Source organism: Python bivittatus, unplaced genomic scaffold (genome assembly GCF_059951505.1).
Source record: "Python bivittatus isolate LINGU-HERP-01145 unplaced genomic scaffold, Pbiv_v1 ctg000480_np1212, whole genome shotgun sequence".
In the NCBI taxonomy this organism is placed as follows: Eukaryota; Metazoa; Chordata; class Lepidosauria; order Squamata; family Pythonidae; genus Python; species Python bivittatus.
This window is the reverse complement of record NW_028277075.1, coordinates 31,069,750-31,093,584: the sequence shown is the minus strand read 5'-3', so window position 1 is coordinate 31,093,584 and position 23,835 is coordinate 31,069,750. Positions and strand designations below refer to the sequence as shown.

General features: G+C 34.9%; 1 protein-coding gene across 8 annotated transcripts in view; it reads left to right on the top strand.

The window, feature by feature from the left end:
• The window catches only part of GPHN (gephyrin), a 284,049-nt gene that overhangs the window by 212,030 nt on the left and 48,184 nt on the right, over nucleotides 1-23,835 (top strand). For 4 of the 8 annotated variants that reach the window (XM_088145626.1, XM_088145622.1, XM_088145627.1 and 1 more), the window contains one exon: nucleotides 432-488. The exons of the other annotated variants lie outside the window; for them this stretch is intronic. In XM_088145626.1, the coding sequence (XP_088001752.1) occupies nucleotides 432-488 (57 nt within the window). The remainder of the gene's footprint in view (nucleotides 1-431; nucleotides 489-23,835) is intronic. 8 annotated transcript variants of the gene reach the window in all.

Here is a 23,835-nt window from a genome sequence, read left to right as displayed (position 1 = left end):
TCATTCATGATATTTAGCAAGGCTAAGCATTCAATCTGCAATAGGTTTCTCCGGTCTGTGCTTGAGCTGCGTAGCACACGGCAGTTTCATACCCTTGACCTAGCAAGAAGACACAGTCATTTCAGCTATATTTATGTCAATGCTTCATGAATCAAATCCAGACTCTTGCAGCATTTTATGTGTTGTTAAAACAATAATTAGTAAATATAGCATGTACAGTTTCAGTACCAGTATCGCTGCAAAAACAAAGAATTCAGCAAACGAGTCGTAATGTAATCTAGAAATAAGAGTCTGTGTCCTTGTTCCCTAGCAGTTTGTCAGAAAGTCAAAGTAATGTCTTGCATGCACTGCTAACTGACTGTGTGGAAATTTTTTTAAGTTTACTTTTTCTTTATTCTTCTGTCTCTTTTATCCATCTTCCCTCATTGTAGCAAATTAGACGCCCGGATGAAAGCAAAGGAGTTGCTAGTAGAGTTGGATCCCTCAAAGTAAATATGTTTCTACATTTTATTTTGCAAGTTTTCTTCTATAGCCTACACATTTTTTTTTTACAGGGAGTGGGGAGGGAAGGCAGAGGGTGGGGCTTCTATATTTCTCACCATTTCATTTACTTTTATTTCAGTGTTTTTTTATCACTGTGGGATCACCTTTTATTTGTTTCTGTGCTATGCAAGAGCCATCATAACTCAGTTAGCTAAACAAAAGTTGCCAAGCCATTATTTCTGAAGCATACTGTACCTTTGCAAAAGAACCTAGCTTCCTTAACCTGTCTTTGGATTAGAATCTTGAACACTTCTCTGTTAAGATGGCAAGGTAGCATAAAATTCTAAAATGCTCGGTAAAGAACAGTTCAAAGCATAATCTACCACCTTCTTAAACTTATTTTAATTGCAATAAAAGGGTTAGTCTGATTCCTTTAAAGAGAAAAAATGATTGTTTAAATGGAAGTACTTTATTTAAACTGTATTTGAATAGATATAATACTTTTACTTTTCCAGTTTGAAAGATAACTAGACCATTGTTTTCTATTAGTGCTCTTAGGTTTTCCTTTATTCTTCTAAAGTACTTATGTATCAATAAATTAGATGAACTCTCATACATGTTTGCACATTCATTTAATGGGAAATAGGGAGACATTTTGTGAAATTTCTTTGAATAAACTCCCTTTAAAATTAAATAATAGACATTACCAATCTCCATCTTGTATGGTATATCATATTAAGATATGTTAATTTACACCTGCTTATAGAGTTGGCTAACAAATCAATAAATATAATGGAAATATTTTTAATATCCTAGATTGTAAAAATGCTGAAAGCTCACAGAGTAGTTATCCTGTCAATATTTGGCAGTAATTGTGGCCTCTTATTTATAAACTTTGAAGAATTTCTCTTTATTACTTCAATTCTGTTTGCACCACATAGCGCACTAAGTTGATTTCTGTTCTTTTTCTGTACTTTCTTTCCATCTCAGCCTTCTGTCTTGAAAATTATTTTCTTTTGCGTGTGTGTGTGTGTGTGTATCACTTTTATTCCAAGAGAAACCATCTTACTGTTTCTCCTAATACTACTCAATAAAATTGCTCTTCATAAAAGTGTTGTTGGACTGAGGGAAAAGACAAAACTGTAATTATGCATCTATTTCCCATATTCAATTCCAAATAATAGATATAATGAAAAAGAAAATTAAAAATACTATTATAGTTATACCAGTGATATTATTACATTCCTCAATGTCTTTCTCTGAGGATTTTTTCAAAAAATTAAAACTGTAATGCAATTGAGATATACATTGTGTGCATTAATTGACTGTATTTAAATAAACGGTGCCAAATAATGCACTACAAATAGGTCGGCCATTAAAAATAAATGCAAATAAATAACCAATGAGAATTCAGTTTCCAAATTGTATTTTTAGAAATCTATACATTCTTACTAAAATATGTATGCAGTATTTTAAAGTATGTGTTTTTGGTTTGAATTCACTTGCATGGACCAAAAAATACAAGGATGAAATAAAGATGTTTACTCAGAAATTTTGTTATTATGGGAAATAACACAAGGATCAGAATGGAATAAGTAAGAATATTTAGAAATTGTATGAGGACTCTATTTTCAAAATGTGCAAAAATGTTCTGAAAATGTTTAGCATTCTGATGGTTACAAATCAGTATATGAACATTAAGAAGCTTACTAATAGCAATGACAATCTGTATTTGCTAATTAAGATATACATTTTGAAAAATAGTTGCTATTTTAACAAAATGATGTTTGTCTTAACGAGAGGTTAATCTTTTTGTATTATGAAAATGCTACATGTATTACTAAGACTATGAGAAATGTTACACTGTATCTTCGCTTTTTAAAAAATTGGAAAGAAAGAACATGAAAAGACAACAGGTGGCTTTTTCAATTCATTTTCTGATGTTTACATATAGCTCCATCGAAAGCTGGAGGAGCTCAGAGATCACCTACATGGGAATGTCAAAGGATGCTCTCTCCGAGTAAATGTACGATTTCACTCGGTGAATTATTTTTTAATAAACTTTTGCTGGCTGGTAACACCAAATGTGATTGGTTTGTTCTCTCATCCCATCATTCTTCCCCCTTTTTTCCCCCTCTTCTGTTTCTTTTTATAATTTGGATTTTATGCCATAAAATGATTTTTTTTAAGTGAACAGGGATTATTTAAAAAATATCTTTGTCTAAATGATTGACCAACTGTTGGTTACTTTCTAGACTCACTGCTATTAAAAAAAAAAACATTTTTCCCCCCAAAATCAAATGTTGTCTGAAATAATTTCCTAATTCTTAAGTAAATATGCTAGCCCAGCTTTTCTGAAGCTGGTTTCCTTCAGTTATGTTGCACCAAAACCCATCTCCAATCAGGAGTATCAGCAGCCATGTTATCTGAAGATGGAAGTTATAATACAAGGCATCTGAGAATAATAGATTGGGGCTAAGATAGAAAGTAGGTTATGTGAATACTAGACATCATATCATATCTCAGATGTATACTTAGGTCATATGTTTTTATTTGATATTTCATGTTTTAATTCTAAAGCTTTACAATTTAATAACGAGCCCATGTCATGTCTGATAGCTACACATTACCTCTTACTGTAGTATTTGATTTCTCTTTACCTCAACCTTTATATAGGTTTTCCCATTGGGTGAGAAAGCAGTTTGAGTCTATTATATTATGTTTAGAATTGGTCAGTCAGTTGGAAAAATAACACAGGCTGGAGGAAGCACGCACCTGTATGCAATATCCAATATAGCCCAAATCTTAAAATATGGAGGTGTTCACCTATTGTCCCTTACACTGGTTCCTTGTTAAAGAAAAATTAACTGCATAGATGAAATAAAATGGGGCAGAGCTAGGCAAATCAGAACCATATTTACTCTAATTATATGCCTTCTATTTTATAAAAATGCCCATGCATTTCATTCATTCATTCTCTTCCACATTGTGAATGTATTGATCACAGCATCGCAGATTTGTGTCCAAAATAGCAACATCATGAAAATATGTCACTCTTAGATAATTTGATTTGTTAATTTGTTAACATTTAACTAATACTCTGTGATCATAGATATCAAACCTCAAGGGTTAGAAATAAGGAAATAGTGCTGATCTAGTTTCCCCAAGGTATATGAAAGTAGAAAGTATTTGCTATTGGGGTACATTTGCTAGGGTAAAAAATCTACCCTAACAAAATTACAGCATTTTAGCAACAATGACTAGATTCTCAATAAAATTACATGATAATTTAAATTCCAAAAAAAGAGTTATATGCAAGTCATCTCTGTCACGATTTTCTTCTGTGAAGTAAAGTTTCCAAATTAATTGTTTGTGTGACATTTGTAGTATTGATAAATGCATATAGAAAATTGTAGCAGTGATCCTAAGTTTCAGCATATTTTATTTTGATATTAGATCTTCTCCAAAGTCCTATCCCAGGTAGTAGTACATAGCAATAATTATAAAAATAATAATATTAAAATATTATACATTTTGATCAGAGACTTGGGAACTTAAATTATGTTTAAATTTTTCAGAATCCATGTGGTAGCAAACATATTTTGCAAATATAACTCCCATTATGGCCAGTGGTCAGGGAAAATAGGAATTGTAGTTCAGCAATACTTGTATAATTATAGGCCCTTCATATTTTCATACAATGCGTAGACATCCTGGAAAAAAATCTATGTGGTGACTAAGAGTCAATACCAACTTGAAGGCACATCATCATCATCATCATCATCAGGCAGTAAGAGGTCTGCAGATGCTATGAATGAACTTGTGACTGGAGTTCATCTCGTTGATTTCATTTGGAGATTATTTCAGAAGAGAGGCAAAGAGAGCATTGCAGTAGTCCTGGAGTGACAGTCTGGCTCCAGGACATATAGTCATGTGAAAAAGAAGTACACCCTCTCTGAGTTCTATGGTTTTACATATCAGGACATCATAAAAATCATCTGGTTCTTAGCAGTTCTCAAAAGTAGGTAAATACAACCTCAGATGAACAACAACACATGACATATTACCCCATGTCATTTATTTTACAAAAAGAAAGTCAAAATGGAGAAGCCATGTGTGAAAAACTAAGTACACCTTATGATTCAATACTTTGTAGAACCACCTTTAGCAGCAATAACTTGAAGTAATCATTTTCTGTATGACTTTATCAGTCTTAAAAAAGCACATCATTGTGGAAGAATTTTGGCCCAGTCTTCTTTACAACATTGCTTCAGTTCATTGAAGTTTGCGGGCATTTGTTTATGCACAGCTCCCTTGAGGTCCCACCACAGCATTTCAATTGGGTTGAGGTCTGGACTTTGACTGGGCCATTGCAACACCTTGATTCTTTTCTTTTTCAGCCATTCTGTTGTAGCTTTGCTGGTGTGCTTGGGATCATTGTCCTATTGCATGACCCAGTGTCGGCCAAGCTTTAGTTGTCGGACAGATGGCCTCACATTTGATTCTAGAATACTTTGGTATCCAGAGGAGTTCATGGTCAACTCAATGACTGCAGGTGCCCAGGTCCTGTGGCTGCAAAACAAGCCCAAATCATCACCCCTCCACCACTGTGCTTGACGGTTGGTATGAGGTGTTTGTGCTGATATGCTGTGTTTGGTTTTTGCCAAACATGGCGCTGTGCACTATGGCCAAGCATCTCCACTTTGGTCTCATCTGTCGAAAGGACAGTGTTCCAGAAGTCTTGTGACTTGTTCAGAAGCAATTTTGCAAACCTAAGCCATGCTGCCATATTCTTTTTAGAGAGAAGAGGCTTTCTCCTGGCAACCCTTCCAAACAAACCATACTTGTTCAGTCTTTTTCTAATTGTACTGTCATGGACTTTAACATTTGACATGCTAACTGAGGCCTGTAGAGTCTGAGATGTAACTCTTGGATTTTTTTGCAATTTCTCTAAGCATTGCACGGTCTGCCCTTGGGGTGAATTTGCTGGGACGTCCACTTCTGGGAAGATTGGTAATTTCTTGAATGTTTTCCACTTGTGAATAATCTTCTTCACTGTAGAATGATGGACTTTAAATTGTTTGGAAATGGCCTTATAACCCTTCCCTGATTGATGGGCAGCAACAGTTGTTTCTGTAAGATCATTGCTGATGTCTTTACTCTTTGGCATTGTGTTAACGCACACCTCAGTGCTCGAGACCAGCAAACTCCTAAAACTTTGGCTTTTATAGATTGATTTATAGATTTTTATAGTTTATTGATCAATTGATCATCACGCTTGCTGATGATCAATTGATCAAGGGCGTTTGTTTAGCAGCACCTGGCTGTACTTAGCCACTTCATACCTATGGAAGCAGTAAGGGCGTACTTAGTTTTTCACACATGGCTTCTCCATTTTGGCTTTCCTTTTGTAAAATAAATGATGACATGGTGTAATATGTCATGTGTTATTGTTCATCTGAGGTTGTATTTACCTACTTTTGAGAACTGCTAAGGACCAGATGATTTTTTATTATGTCCTGATAAGTAAAACCATAGAACTCAAAGAGGGTGTCCTTTGTTTTTCACACGACTGTATTCTGTATCCTTAATAGCACCTGCAGCCCCACAAAATAAATGTTTTTTAAAAAATTGGAATTCTTCATGATTGCAAAATTTCACAAAGTTTTTAGCTCTTGTGAATTGCCTACTGAGGCCTGAAAAGGTTCCTGATCTCTGCAGTAGTCTAATAGGTGTGTAGCTGAGGCCTGCTTTCTCTACCTAAGGCATAAAGCTGGACAGCAAGATAACTCCAGGGTTCTATATGGTTTGGGAGCTAGGTACCCCCAGAATTGCATTCTCCAACTAGAATGTTGCCTGTCCACAATTGAGAAAACAGATAATAATACCCCACCTTAGAAAATGAGAGGAGCTGAACTAGGAGGCAGTACTTTAGATTGGTAGCACCTATTCTTTGGAACAGCCTCCCAGTTGAAATTAGATGTGATGATCTTCAGGGAATTAGTTAAAACCAAGCTCTTCCAAGAGCATTTATAGATTGAGAGGGCATCATCTCAGCTGACTATGTTGTTGATTGACTGAAAGTGACTAATGGAAGTGGGATGTGTATTATTCATTGGATTATTTATTTTTATTAGTTTACCATGGATCCTTTCCTTTCCTTTCCTTTTTTTCTTTTTGTTTTTAATGCTTACTGGGGATTTAAAAAAAAATATGTTAGCTGCCAGGGTTCATAACATAATTATTGTGGAATATGGATGAACGAATGCTTCTGCCTACTGAGATAACTCCATAAATAGCACTGTATCCAGGAGCTTATCAGGTGTACATAAGCAGTCCCTATCTCATTCAGAATGTATCCAGGTTTGGCCTAATTCATTCCAAAATATCTTCTAGAGTGTTCTAAATTTCCATTACTTTTCTGGGATTAGAAGGTTTCTTTTGTCTGCATGCTGATAAGTCTCCACCCAGTTCTCAAGGTGAACTTTCTCAGCTATTCCGTGTAGGGATTCACAGTAGTTTCATTCCTCACAGATAGAGTAGTGGATGAATAATAATTTGAGGGGTTAAGGAAAATACACAAAAGTTTAAGTAGATGAATATTCCCATTTTCAGGATAACAATCCTCTCAAAATAGCTAACTTTCAGTATAAAATTATAAATAAAATACAATAAATAGTATTTTTTAAAAAGCAAATAAATGTATAGTATTCTTCCCATAAAGAAGTTCCTTGTGTAGCCTGTTGGGGAATTGGAAAGGTCTAGCTGAGCAGACATCTGTGTCAATGACATCTACCTTTTCCCTTCTGACTTCAGGGATCCTTCCCACAGGACAATTGTTAGTAATGGTCCTGTGCAGTGGGGTGGGCAGGAAACAGATGAGTCTACCAGAACCACCTTTGGGGATGGCTATCAACCACCTTTCTTCTTCTCTTTCATCATTTAATAATTTTCCTACAGTATTTTGGCCAGATTTACAAACAGAAAAGTAGCCAAATTGCTAAACACATCCAGGCTGACAGTTGGCCACAGCTACTTAGCTTAAAAAAAGAAAACTTTAGTCCTTCTTATCAGAATGGAAGTACATTCTCCATACAACCTAAAGCCTGTGTTCCTCATCTCCCTAAGGATTCAAATAATCTTTACAGAAGGGTTTTACAACCAGTTCCCATCCCTCCTCCCTACAGTGGTCAAACATTGATCCAGCACTGGTTACAAGGAGATATTAAAAAGCATGGAAGGTAGCTAATAAAGCACTAGCATCCCAACAATATCTTCTGAACACATGCCTTCAGAATAGATCAGCACTACTGTGGGCATGTCTCCTTTCTACTCTAGTAGTGAGTTTTAACTTTTGCCCTTATCTCTTAAAATGTTTTCTTTTCAGTTCAAATACGTCATCACATATTAGTCACCTAACATGTTAATTGATCAGATAATATACCATCATTTAAAGTTTAATTAAAGATGCAGAAACTGGTAGGCAACTTTACACTTTATACCAATTATGCAGACTTCACAAAGTCTGACTTCAGACTTTGTCAGACTTCACAAAATAATATTCCTATATTGCCTAGTGAAATTACACTTGTGATCACATAGAGCAATGCTTATAAGTTTTAGTCAATATGATTTTCCCCTTTCCATATTTGGTAAATGTCACTGGAGCAGTTTGTGGGTTTGTAGGATTTGATAAAAATGCAGTGTAAGAAATCACTTTGGGTTTTTTTACCCTGTTATAAAGAAGTGGTAAGAAGTTTCATTTTCTTAGCCTCACTTGACAACAATCTAACTGCATTGCATTCCACTGTGAATTCTTCCCTCCCATTCAAGCGTTAAATGATAAGAAACAACAAAGCCATTTTAAATTACAAGATGAGAGCATTGTTTTCTCTGTACTCAAGATCTGACCCTAAAGTAACTCGAAACATATATATTTGTCAGTTATGATATCAGTTTAAATTATATGTGTGTTGTTCTGTTTCTGGCCTTATCTCCTTCCTAATTTTAAAAAGGAAGTGTTTACAGAGATCGGTGGCAATTTTGTGTGTCTCAGTCTGATAGCTGGCTTTTCTCTGCCTACTAGAACATTCGTGCTTCTTTTCTTCCATCATCTTTAGTTCCACCAAGAACTAAACAATGCACCACTCTGCATTGAGTGGACATGTCCCTATGGAGCTCCTCCCTTTCTGGTCTTCTGCATGATTCTCCAGATAGTGCCCAGCAACTCTCTTCAGCAGTCTTCTCCAGAACTGCTCTCACCAGAACTTTCAGTAATGCAAATCCTGCCCAATGTATTATGGGATACCAGCCCACATTGTTCTTTACTAAAACCAATACCCAACTTCAACAGTCAGAGCTGTCTAATCCAATTTAGTTGCTCACTATTATCACCATTCCAATTCTCCACCATTCTTCTACCCAGTCTTTTCTGATGACTTCTTAAGACATCATCTATAAAGCCAGCCCATCCTTTCTCTCTGTGAGAACCTTTCCTGTGACAGCTGAATTATTTCTAGTCTTCTTAAAAGCAAAACTAGCACAAACTACCAAAAAGCATTTGTTTGAGTGTGAGTGTGAAAGTATGAAGGTGTGACAAGCTGGCAAAAAGCTATGGCAATTCCAGGCATGTCACATTAAGTAGTGATTATATGAGTTGGGTTTGTACGCACTGGAATATACTTGTTTAGCTCGACAAGTAGATCGTAGGAAACATCAGTCAATGATATAGCCAAATTGCTTGGATTATTGGAAAAAGCATTTTGGATTATATGAACCTTGTCCTGAACTGAACATAAGAAGACAAAATACATTGGTTGGGTACCAATAGACCTAGTGATTCTATGTTTCTGTTTCTTTCCAAATGAAGTAATCTGAAAGCATTACTTTTAACAATACAGTACAGAAACATCAGATTATGCTAGAGCTGACATGTGGTCATTTAAGGGGTGGGACAAGCAAATTTCCTTTTAATTTCCTGTTTCCTTTTTAAGTTTTATATGGTTGGATTCCTATCTGAATGGAAAAAGGAAAAAAAAATATATAAAGAGAAGATTTTATGAAGAAATTAGAAGTGCTGTTCTATTTACCAAAAATGATTTCTGTCAAATAACTGGGATTTACTTTTGCAAAAATGAGTTTATACATAGTTTTTTGATAGCTCACATCTTATTAGGAAATACAAAGTTCAGATTAGTTCATGCTACTTGTTTTTGTAAAATTCAAGGTAAATTTTTGGAATTTAGCACACATTTTGAAAATCCATATTTGATATGTTAATATGAATTAATATATTGCCTGTTTTGAAGACAATTGAATTATTTATATATAATTAGTCCTAAAATATTCTTATTTAAAGATTTTATTTTAAATGAAATTGTAGGAGGAGAGCCGTGTTAGTCCATGGTGGCAAAAAATCACCCCAATTTAATTGCACCAATCTAGCCGCTTTATGTATTGGATGAAGTGAGCTGCAGCTCATGAAGGCATATTCCTTTTAAGATAATTTGTTAGTCAGAAAAGTTGCTACCAGACTCCTGATTTTTTTGCCACCTTAAATGGCTTAATCTATAAAATATTTTTATATCAACAATCTAATCTGTACAACAAATGAAACCTCTGCTATGTCTCAGTGCTGAAACTACCTAAACAGAAAACATTTTAAGACCCTTACAATGTCACCACCTCTTTTTTAACAATGTTTTCTTTTCCCCACTGCATAACCAGGCTCGGCTCCCTTCGTGCTCATCCACCTATAGTGTTTCTGAGGTATACTTTGCACGTGTTCTTTCATAGTACAGTTTCTTCATTCATCACCCTTTGATTTAAATCTATTTTATTTGGTCTTGCCCCATGCAGAAGTGAGGAAAAATTCACCTTGTGGGATTTATTCTGCATGCTCACCTTGCAACCATGTCCAGCCTAGTTTAATACCAACCAACCACTTAGTATAGAACAACATTTTATTGCAGCCTCTTTTTATAGTCTGTGATAATGCTGTGTAATAATTGCATACAAACAAAAAAATTCTGTGCAGTTTTTCAAAAGGGTTTTATGCAGAAAGTCAATACTATATAATTTTGTAAGCCATCCACAGTCACTGCTGTGAGATGGGTGGCCATATAAATCATTTAAATAAATTAAATATTTCTTGGATTCTTTTAATGGTCAGGTCTTTCAGAAATATAGAGCTCAATAATAGTATTTTCATGTATGACTTTGAAATTATATCAGTTTCATAAATGAGATTGGAGGAAAGGTGGAAGAATTGCTTTCATTTACATTTATTCAATGGAATAGAAATATTGGAAGAAGCTTTTCAGTAATTGGAATTTTCCAGAAGCATACATAGATCATGTTTCCCTGATAACTGTCATGGGAATGGAAAGGATGGAAAGATGCCTTAGATGTAATGCTATGCTGAAAAAGTTTTGTACTAACAAATTTATCATGCATCCATTGCTATTCAAACATCATCACAAAATGATTACTATAAAAATAATGTATAAGATCTCTCTACATTCCACCTTTCAGGTATACAAATACTTTCTGCATGAAGTTTTGCAAACACAGAGAACATTCCCAAAGCTATTATTCTTAGCCTTTTCTTTCTGTTCTAACAAAGTCTGCTGCTGTGCTTGACATCCTGCAAGACATTTGGCCATGTCGTAATAAATTATCCATCAATCTACTCTGTGCTTAAACATCTGTTCACTTATTCATGTTCTTTATGGAGAGAGAGAAGGTCAGGAGATGTACTGGATAACTATGAATTGATAATGTGTGGTTTTATATTATCAGGAAAGGCAATGGGATGGAGGAAAGATTCATTACAATATTTGAAATTCCAGTAGAATTAGAAAAGCTCTAGAAAGAGATGGCTGAATTGTCTACCAGTATGAACTAGTAGTCAATAAGAGTAAATAGAAGGTACCATTTTGGGACACCACTGAGGTGGGACCAAAACCTATCTATCCAGAGATTGCTAATTCTAGATTTCTAATTGTAGATGTAATGGCAATCTTTTAGTAATGAGCATATTTGTTCCTATCTTAAGAGAAGGGTACTTAGTACTTAGTACCAGGCAGTTAATGCTAACTCCTCTTCATTTAATATGGTACAGCACTATCTATCATGAGTGCTTTATTTCTGGTCACCTGGGCTGTGATTGATTGATTGATTGGTTGATTTAAATTTATATTTATTTAAATTTATTAACAGCCCATCTCCAATGGAGTCTTTACAGGCAGTTCGCTATACTCATATAAGAGGATCAGTCATTACAATGCTTGAATTTTACTATTATATACTGTGATCTGGTGTATGCATAAGATTAGCAGTAGCACATGTTATATTTTGGGTATTTAATATAACCACTATGAAAAAGTTTAATGGTATTATATAATAAATAGTTTTAGCGAGAATAACCCCCCTCCCCCCCACAAGCTTTCTTGAATTTTAGTTATATATTGTGGCATACTTTTGTTACCTGAAGTTACAGGCAGACATGCCAAATTGTAACACAGAAGTCATTATACCATTTTCTGAAAGTATAGGATGGTGGCCCATAAACACTGAAAATTTAGCCTCTATCCTCAATGTCCTACCCATATCCACAGATGCACATGGCTGGGAATGCACTGCTTAGTCATGTTACATGCATATTGTCCATTGCTGGCAGTGAATGATTGAAATTGAAACAATCCTCTATGTTATGCTGCAAGTTCCTCCTGAGATTGGAATGTGGCCTAATTTCTGTGGAGACTGCTCACTGGATACTTTAGGCATCTGTTTAGCTGTCTTAATAACTGTGATATTCTCTGTGTATATTTTGGTCTATATTTCATGATTATGCACAGTCTTCCCCCCCCCACCCCCACTTTGGTATGTTTGCTTTAGTCTTTGACTATAAAATTAAATAAACAAAAATGTCCATTATTGACATCTCAGCTAGTGGAGAGCAGAAGCTATATAATAGATCTTATTATTTGTTTCAATGGACAGTTATTGGTTCTAATGGAGCTATCAGTAGTTGTAAACTTTACATTTTACAACACACCTTTTGATTCATAAAGTACACTTGAATCTTTTCACTCTGAAGCTTTATTTTTCTATTTAGATATCACCTAAAAATCTCCTAAAAATAGCCTTAATAATAAGTTGTTTAATATATGAGGAGATTGAAGCGAGTTTGTTATTAATTTAGCTGGGGTGATTATGGCATATTTGACTACAGCTATAGTGGATTTACAATTGTGATTGCCCATTTATATCTAAATAATAGATGCCAAAGACAAACACTGGAAAGCCATAACCTTCACACACTGTTTGAGTGAACTTAATGGTATATGACAGGTCACTATTGTAAAAAGGACACAAGAGTCAATGACAGATCAACTGATATCAATAAACAAAACACATATTACATATTCACCCTGCCTTTCCTCTGGGGGCTCAAGATGGAGTACATAGGGTCTCCCCTCATTTTGTGCTTAGAGCAGCAGCTCACTGAAGTAGTTAGGCCTTGAGAGACTTTGCTGGCCAAAAATCACCTAATGTGCTCCATGTTCAATGGATATTTGAATTTAGGTCTCTCTCCCCATTCCACACCAACACCTATATTTCATATATAGTTTTAACGTTTAGAAGTGCTAACATTTATCAGTAAGAAACATTTTCTCCCTGAATGTTGGTAATCTGAGAAACCAAAATATATTCATCTTTTTTTTTTTTTTTCCAAATCTCAAATTCATTGGTTTTGTGTTCTGAAAAAGAATTGGCACCTCTTTCAAAATCAGGGATGGTGAGGCCAATTTCATGACATTTGGAATATAAACCTTTTAATATTATTTTCCTGGAAACTGAAGCTCTGGGAAGAAAAGAAGCATATTTCAAATGAGTTTCATGCTTTGTTTGAACTGGAACAGAAAGAGAATTATTTTAAATGATTTTTAATACAAATTTATAATTCTGTAAGGCTCATGTAACTAAAATATAGCCTGTTCTCTAAAGACATCTGGTGATGCATATGGTGTTTCTTTGGTCCGCCTGATAAACACTATTTGAGGAAATCTAAATGTAATCTTGCATTATCAGATACCTACCTCTTGATACTGTTTTTCTTATATTTTCTTATATTTTTCTTTATTCTTATTTTTCTTATATTTTTCTTATATCCTTTTCCTTAATTCTCATTAAGTCTTTCAGATTCTTGAAAGTGTACCTTCATGCAAATGTATAACATTTGCATAAGAAGCAGTACTATTTAAAGTTCTTAAATGCTAATTTAATCCACATAATTAAAAGTTTTACAGTTTTAGATTGCAGGTGACTACAGTAAACTATATACAAACACTTGGATTTAAGGGAATGAGTGTTCATTTAGCTGTTGGAAAATTTTCTACAGATATATACCAATGCTTGAATAATTTCGTAGTTCCCTAAATTTATAGAAAAGAGGACTTTTGCCAGGATTACACATAGTATAAATGTTTCTTTCAAAGCCATGTTAAAGAGAAAAAACAAAAGGAATGGCAGGCACTAGTGCATGGATTCCTAATTGTGGCATTTATGAAGAATGTTAATTACAGTGCATTGTGAACAGGGTACAACCATCTTTTAAAAATATGTTAATAGCTCTAATTCAGACAGCCCTGAAAATTTGGAGTTTGCCAAATACTAAGATCTGTATTTCTGGAATCTTTCACAAAAAATGGTACTACATGTTTTTCAAACATAGTGAAGAATAGCACATTATAAAGAAGGCCTTGTGAAACAATAGGCAGAAATCCAAAAGTGAAGATCCTTAAAACAAATCCTGTATAATCCAGTGTTTCAACTTGTTCTTGAATTGCAAAGCAATGCTTCCATGAGTGTGATGGGATTTAAAATTATAACTGCAATAAATACCTTGTTTCTGTTTTCATTGAAGGGAATGACTAAGATTTCCATTTTAGAAAATATATTATTGTTCTGTACAAATTTTTAATCTGATATCTAATAAATGTGTCAGAGAACAAAAGCTTCTATTTTAGCCTGCTGGTGAGTTTTGCTTACTTCGTGGAACTTTTTCCTTGGGCAACACATCCTTGTGTCACACAAAGTGCTTTTGAACATCCCCCAGTTTCAGAAAATTTTGCTTTGTTTTATGAGCTCATGAGGAGGGAACATTGCTCTGTGGTACTGACCAAAATTAACCCTCTTGGACCTATGGAACTATTGTACAGTTCTTTAAACTTGGCCAATATCTTTTGAATGAAGGACAAGGAATTGTAGTGAGATTTTGTTTGTGATAGAGAACAGCCTTCTAAACAATTTTCACTAAATATGCTATAAATGTGACTTAAAATTGCATATTTGTATAAAAGTACAAATAAAATTACAAGGTAATAATGTTATATTTACTAAGATTTCAAGCAACTCTAATACTTCTGCCTGGCAATATCTCATGAATTAAACATTCTCTGATTCATTTTTTTTCTGTAGGTGAATTGTAATAATTTCTTATGCTACTTTCAGATGTGTATTTCATACTTATCTTAATATGATCCAGGCATTGATAACAGATCAGCATATTCTTTTTTTACAATATTGTCTAGTCATCTGTATTATTTTACATATGGGTTATTGTTTTTATGCATGTTGAATTTGGGGGTCTTTATTAAATACTTATAGCTTCCCTATCTGCTCTGCATATAATTTTTGTCCTATGTATTTATACCATATTTGCATGGAAATAGTGTCTTTTGGCTATTATTATTAATAATTATTATTATTATTATTATTATTAAAAATTCTTAAACCGCCCAATAGTCGAAGCTCTTTAGATAGTTTGCAATGAAAAACACTAAAAATACAATTTGTATAATAACATATACAATAAAAGCAAATAAAAAGCAAAGTAAGCAATTATCTTGTAATTGTTACTCTCTATGTTTATAATGAAAGAAAAACTGAACATTAAACGGCAGTGTTCTTCTTAGTTCTTCCTAGTAATGGTTGCTTTCTAACTTATGTTTCTTACCTTGGCTATTGACCATATAGGCAATGCAGTGTGAAAATTATTCTTAATTTACAACTCATCAGTTCAGACTGTCATTTTTTTTTCCCCATCATGTGGAGCTAGTAAGGGTACTTCTTTCCTTGCTATCATTTATTTTATGTAAAATAAATCTTTGTCAGTATTCATTATTTCTTTGTGAGATATATATTCTACCTTATTAAGATACTTTACCATAGAACACATTTTAAACTAAGTAATCCTTTGGTTTTCTTCCAGCACAGAGAAAAGTCTTAAGTCTATATTTGTTTGTTTTAAATGCTACTGGACTTTTTTTCACAGAAGAACATAAAACCATCATATAAACTTTTCTGATGTGTGTTGCATAACTTCTCTCCTTCTGATTTTGTGCACTCATTGAGCACATTGGAATTTCTTGCTGACTAACATATCAGCAAGCATCTAAGTGAATTTGCAGATTTTTGTTCAAGTATATATGACTATCTGTATATTTTTCAGACTCTTTTTAAGAATTAAAAATATAGGAACCTTTCCGAGACATGCACTTTTTCCTTGTGTCTTTCCATACTTAAGCCTTTTTTTTTTTAGTTTTTTTTATCCTGCCTTTATTATTTTTATAAATAACTCAAGGCAGCGAACATACCTAATACTCCTTCCTCCTCCTATTTTCCCCACAGCAACAATCCTGTGAGGTGGGTTGGGCTGAGAGAGAGTGACTGGCCCAAAGTCACCCAGCCGGCTTTCATGTCTAAGGCGGGACTAGAAGTCACGGTTTCTTGCTTGCTTTAGTGCTTGCCTTAACCACTAGACCATACTGGCTCTGTTTAACAAAGGTTTGTTTGATCAGAAGAAATATTGTCTCCTCTTAACTTTTATCATAGTACAGTTTGTGGGATACTGAGATTTATTCTCTATATTGCAAGCCATTTCTTCTCAGCTACATATTTTAGACCCTGCTTCAGGTTTAGCGTATAACATCCCTTCTCGTAATAGCTTATTTCATAAATCTAGCATCTTCAGTTATAAGCTTGGCAATTCCTCTAGTCCAGGGCATATCTTAATTGTGTCTTATGGTAGATTTGGTCTCCCTTCTCTTCCATATCTCAAGTTATTCTTTTTCAGATCAAGCATTAATTTTATGTCTACTTTTATTGAAGATGACTCTTCACTAATAATTACAAGATAGTATCAGTTAAGTTTTGATATAATTTGGAAGTATTAATGCAGACTAAAGCTTCCAATCTGAAAACTGTTTCTAAAGAAATATATGAGATACGTGTGTTTTTTACTAGTAAAAAATGCTTCTTAATGCTATTCATGATGTACAGTTACTGCTTTTGGATTTTTTTTTTTCTTTGTTGCCGAATAGTACAAAGTCTTGAGGTTTGGTTTTATTTTGTTTTGTTAAATGTGCAGAATTGTTTTGCATCTAAGCCCATTTTTCATGTTATCTATTAATTAATTAAACATAGAATCCATTAACATTTTTCTTCTCTGGTAGATAGTTTGTACTACACCCTAGATGAAATCAGGAACAGAACACATTTTTCTATAAATCCCATATTACTTTTTTTTAGTGTACCTCTGTAAGAAGGAAACAAGGAGAAATATGAGTTATCAAAATTTTTCTCTAGCTGCTTGAACAGAATTAAAACATTTCATCGGCAAACATGACTAAGAGAGAGAGAGAGTTGAACTTCCTTGTCTGTCAGTCCTGTTGCTGTTAAATCATGCGTCTGCTGGTCTTGTTCAGAAGGATAAAGTAATGGCATAATAGAATGAACGAAGTGATATATTGTGGCTGGTGTGGGTCTTCCGGGCTGTGTGGCTGTATTCTTGAAGTTTTGTTTCCTAACGTTTCGCCAGCACCTGTGACCAGCATCTTCAGAGTGCAGGAGCACAGACAGGAGCAGTTCTCTTTGTGCCCAGGGTGATGTGACCCTTCTGTGGGTATTTATAGAGATCTGAGGGGGAGGGGGTTGGGGGGGTGTGTGGGGGGTTGAGTTACTGAGTGGCTGCTTGTTTTGGTGTCAGCATCTGTGTGTATCTTCCTGGGGATTAGGCAGGGTTTTTTCTTCTATTGAATTGTTAACGAGGGGCTGCTGGGGATGATTAGCAAGTTCATTGTGTGAACTGTTCACATGTCCTGGTGGTTGAGCTGAGTTCGTTGACCTTTTGCAGGCTGTATTTTTCAGGGTTGGTAGCCAGGTTTTGTTGATTTTTAGACTCTCCTCTTTTTTATTGAAACTGTGCTGGTGTTTGTGAATCTCAATGGCTTCCCGGTATAACCTGGTATAGTGGCTGTTGGTGTTGTCCAGTGTATATTGGGGTGGACGCTGGACCTAGAGAAGTTCCTGAACCACCTAAACAGCGTCCACCCCAATATACAATTCACCATGGAAAAAGAAGTGGACGGCCAACTTCCATTTCTAGACACGTTGGTCATACGCAAACCAGACCTCAAATTAGGACACAAAGTCTACAGAAAACCCACCCACACAGACCGGTACCTACACAAAAACTCCAACCACCACCCACATCAGAAAAGAGGCATTATCAAAACCCTCATGGATCGTGCCAATCGGATCTGCGAAACCCAATTCCTAAACTCTGAACTTAACCACCTTAATTGGGTCCTACAAGCGAATGGCTACTCCAAAAATGAAATAAAAAGAGCCATCAAACCAAGAAAGCAACATGCGACTGAAGAAGAAAAACAGCCACCCACCAACAAAGTATTTCTGCCCTATATCAAAGGGGTCACAGACTGCATGGGAAAACTGATGGAAAAACACAATTTCCAAACAATCTTCAGACCCACCAGAAAAGTACAAGAAGTGCTAAAATCAGCAAAAGACAAAAGGGATCCCCTCACCGCCGCAGGAGTATACCGCATACCATGCAGTTGCGGGCAAGTATACATCGGGACCACAAAACGCAGCATCCATACCAGGATAAAAGAACACGAAAGGCACTGCAGACTACAGCAACCAGAAAAATCTGCAGTAGCTGAACATGCTCTCAAGCACACTGGACACAAAATCCTATTTGAAAACACAGAGATACTGGACAACACCAACAGCCACTATACCAGGCTATACCGGGAAGCCATTGAGATTCACAAATACCAGCACAGTTTCAATAAGAGGAGAGTCTAAAAATCAACAAAACCTGGCTACCAATCCTGAAAAATACAGCCTGCAAAAGGTCAACGAACTCAGCTCAACCACCAGGACATGTGAACAGTTCACACAGTGAACTTGCTAATCATCCCCAGCAGCCCCTCGTTAACAATTCAATAGAAGAAAAAACCCTGCCTAATCCCCAGGAAGATACACGCAGATGCTGACACCAAAACAAGCAGCCACTCAGTAACTCAACCCCCCCCACACACACCCAATCCCCCCTTCCCCCCCTCAGATCTCTATAAATACCCACAGAAGAGTCACATCACCCTGGGCACAGAGAGAACTGCTCCTGTCTGTGCTCCTGCACTCTGAAGATGCCGGTCACAGGTGCTGGCGAAATGTTAGGAAACAAAACTTCACGGCCACACAGCCCGGAAGACCCACACCAGCCATCGTATGCCGGCCGTGAAAGCCTTCGACAATACATCAAAGTGATATATTCTTTCTCTTGAGGAAGGAGATGCCACAAGTTGTTAAGAAGAAAAATAACTGAGCAACTTGCATTAGTTTCATTCTATTTTCATTTTATTTTATCAAACCATTTATCTTTGATAATTTTTTCTGTCAGCTGTTTACTCAGCATATTTCCTTCTGTGAATCTTTCTCACTTTCTGAAATGTTTTTTACCCTGCAACGTATTAGAGAACATACAAGTGTGAACCAACTGACATTTTAAAAAGTAAAATATAATTATTTTCTCTGCAAAGGGCAAATGTGCAAACATATTATATTACTGCTACTAAGTTTATGTTGAGGGGGAGCATCTTGTGCTTGGTCCTTTAACTCCTTTCAGATTCAAAGCAGAAAGTTCTTGAAACTTTTACTCAACACTTTTTATAGGTATTTTGATGAATCTATACTTGAAATTTCTACATGGAAGAAAAAGTTCACACAGTTGTTTCCATCAACACTGTTTGTCCATCCATTAAGTAGCACTATGGCTTAAACACTGAAATGAAAACCCCAATTCTTCTTTAGCAGTGTGGTGCACATACAAATATTGTAAGTTGTAGTTCAAGATGTTATGGAAAAAGTTAATACACTTTTCATAGAAATGGCATTCAGTGTCAGCTAAGTATAAAATATAAATCTCTGCATTTAGTAAATAGGAAATTCTAATAATTTGGGGTGTTAGGCTATATCATCCTCTGTATTGGACATGAGAAAAACAGTCTGCATCTCAAAATAAGAGTCAGTATTGATTTAGGTCCCTGTGGGGGTTTTATTATTTATCTATTTAACATATTGCAGGCAGATTTCCAAGGCAAAAATTTCTCGGGTATGCAAACAAAAGATACATAAACAGCCATTTCAATTAAGTAGTCAACCTTCATCTTGTGATTTACAGCAAATACTACATAACAAAAAGGCAGTAGTGTCTAAAGCACTGATGGCATAGGAGGGTTAGTCTAACACCTAATCAAAATTAAAATTAACTAAACAAAAAGATGTTTAAGTATAGATCAAATCTGAAGCATGTGCTTTTGTATCTATTGTCTACCAACAAAAATTAGCTGTATTGTATGCTTGATTACCCTTTTGGTTGGAAGTAAGAGAATGAACATTATATTTGTCAATACAATCTAAACATTATAAGAGGAGCTAACCTGGACTTGCAATACAGTAAAACATAATCCAATATTTTTGCTGTTCCAGCTCCACCTTCCAAAACTGGTGATAGAATTATATTAAAACATGCTAATACGAATAATTTGCAGTATTTAGGAACAGAAAAGAATGTTTTAGACATTTAAGAAAGTAAATACTTAAGTCCAGCTCAACAACTGGCAATTTTATGAACACATCAGGTAGTTTTCTTGGCAACAGCATGGAAAGTGTTTTGCTATTGCCTTCCCCTAGAATGGTTTTTATTGCCCAGCCTAGTATCCTCTGGCAATTTCCCATCAAATATTGCTGGATCCTGTTTAATTTCTAAGCCCAGACAAGGTTAGTTGGTTGCTGCTGTCTGCTCAGGCTTCAGAATTTTATTTTGAAATTATTCTTTTACCATGTCCAAAATAACTTTTCATTTACATTCCAGTTCCAACCAGACTGGAAACTCTGGAGTCCTTGGGGTTCTCTGAGCTTGATTGTTTTCTTGCAGACATTTCATTACTCATCTGCAAGCAAACAAAACAAAATGTCTGCAAGAAAACAACCAAGCTCAGAGAACTCGGACTCCACAGTTCCCCTCAAGAGAAAAAATAACTTTAAGCAAAAACGTAAAATGAAGATTCATGCTCTAGTCTCCCGTTTTGGAAATCCTTGCTTCATATGGAGGACCACCAAGAACTACCTTTCTCAGAAACTTAGAATAAACTTAATATGATAACATTGTACCTGCCTCATACAAGAGCAGAGTTAGCACTTGTCTGCACATGTTGTATAACATAGTCAGTTTGAGACCACCTATGTGAAACTTAATAAGTCACCTACAACTGCTTAAACATGCCACTTCTTTGATCTCATGCTCTTTAGTGATCCAGTTTGTCTTCTTAGACTTTATTTTTAAACATCATATTCTTGGCCTTATTATAATTAATCAGCAAGGATTCCTCTCTATAGAAAGCAGCCAATGATTACAGTGCTCTCATTAGTCCAGTGGATGATAGTTATAAAAATTGCTTTATCATCCATATGAGGCAGTTGCAGCACTGAAACTTTTTTATTTTCTAACTTTGGGAGACTGTTCAATAATTTCAGTGTATGTTTTATTTGGGTAAGATTTGCAAAAAAAAGGGCAACAATTCTTACATGTTTTTGCAGAAGTCACAGGTCATCAAATTCTATTGCAAAATGTCACATTAGCTTCTCATGAATTTCTCTACATTAGATATATTTATAATAATATATATTATTAGATAATATAATATATATATATTATTATAAACTTCTGATGCATTATTGAAACTTATACTTAATGCTCTTTGGGCATTACCAAAGCAGTGTTATAGACTGATTTGTTTCAATTTTCCAATTAACTGGCAGCACTTTATTTTAAATTTTAGCATGAAATTTGCCTATAGGATATACATAGACAATAGAACTGGATGGAATCTATAGAAATGCTTCTTCAACACATTCAGTCCTCTTCAAGAATCATTGCTGACTGAATTCAGAACTATTATTCAGCGGGTAGTTCTCTGGGAACATGTTAGATAACAGTTGTCGGTGATGTGGTCTCAAATATTAGTATGTGTTGAAGCATGAATGTGGCTTATGCAAAAGGATAACTGTTGTGTTTAAATTAACAATTTTAAACTGAAGAAAATGTTTTATCTTAATTTTAGAAGGTGTATATATATATATATATATATAAAATTTAGTTCAGTACTCATGAAAAAATAAAATAAATTTGTGCCAGGCTAAAATACTACTCTTTGCCACAGTCTTTAAGACAATCATATAGTTGAGCTTTGTTCCTGGTGACTACATAGACATATCCATTAAATTATCTTGGCAACAGAGCAGAAGTGGTTTTCCATTCCATTCTTCCAATATAGTTTTTGGCCTCCCAATCTATTCTATGACCCTGGAATTTCCTAGTGGTGTCCTTTCCATGTACTATCCAGATCTGACCCTTCTTAGCTTTCCACCCCAGACAAAGTAGGCCAGCTACTGCCCTCTGCTGAAAGAAGCAGTAGATGTTCTGTGTTAATGCAAACCTGGAATAAGAGCTATATAGATGAATCTCTTGTTTATAAATTAAATCAAATGTTTTGACGTTAGAAGAAAGTAATTCTCACATCATAATTGCTTCTGTACTTTGTTTATCTTGCTTCCTTCATTATAGCTTACCTAATCCATGACATTTTCCTCTATCTTGGGTAATATTGTATGTATGTATGTATGTATGTATGTATGTATGTATAGGTCTACTGAGTTGGAGTTCTGCTGATGCTTCTACATATTACATGTCTCTCTGATGATGAATAGCAACTTTTTCCATAAATTGATCTTTTCACTGTTCTTGAAAAATCACTTTCTATCAGTGGGAAGGTTTGTTTTGGTATCAGTCTTTCCTGTATTGTATTAAACATGAGCTGAAAAGTTCTTTATAAGAATTAGCTTTTCATGTTGAGTTAAAAATTCTTCCTCTTTGTGTAGCACTTTATTTTAAATCATAGTTTCTAACTGTACGTACTCTGTGCTAATCTTGTTATGATATTGTAAAGGTAAGTAATTTCTTGAAACTTTCCTGAAGATTATAGGCACACATTCAAAGTTTTTCCTCAGCTTTGTTACACTGTAGTTTTGGTTTGGTAAAATTGATTACCTTTTCAGTTTAAATATTTCTGTTTAGGATGAATATTGTATAATCTTTCTTTCATAGCAGTCGGAGGCACTATGACTTTAACTGAAAGATGGATTTTTAAAACTTAACATTTATCACTGTCACAGTGTTCACCTCTATCATAGTTGATTTTTTTGTTAATAGGTATCATATATTCATTATTTTCTATCTCCTTAAATTTCTTAATTTCAGTTGTGGCTTAATATTCATTTTTATAGATTTATTACTTAGCGTTTACAAGAGTAGACAGAGCTAACTTCAAAACCATGAAAATAGTTGATCATTTTTTAAAAGTATTTTCACTTGAGCAACAGAATATAGTTGAAATTTGCCTAAAGCTCTTTTTCTAATTGGAACTCAGAGCAAAGGAAAGAGAAAAAAATAAAATTTGAAATTATAATACAAAAGGCATGCACTTGTTATTTTCTCTGGAATGACTTGCTGGAAAAAAAAGGATTCAACCAGTAGAACCCTGTACATATTTGTTTAAAAGATCCATTATATTCAGACATGTCACAAAATGGAAACCATTGTGATGTAGACGAAAATAGTCACGTCAATTGTCCATATAATACCTTTCTTCAAGCATGACCAGAATAACATAGGTGGCAGCCATATTGCTGCTCATGCACCATTTGGTAATATATGATTCATAATGTTTTGGGTATTCAGAGAAGCGCAGGAAACAAGAAAGACATACACTCTTGTGCTTTATCATGCAATTTTCAAAATAAAGTATTTGCCACTTGCCTTGCAGTAAGTAACATGCCCAAGATGTTCATCGGGGGATGGAAAACGAGTGGCAGAAGTTCTTTCATGTATTACATTTGGAAATACACAGGAGGCAGGCA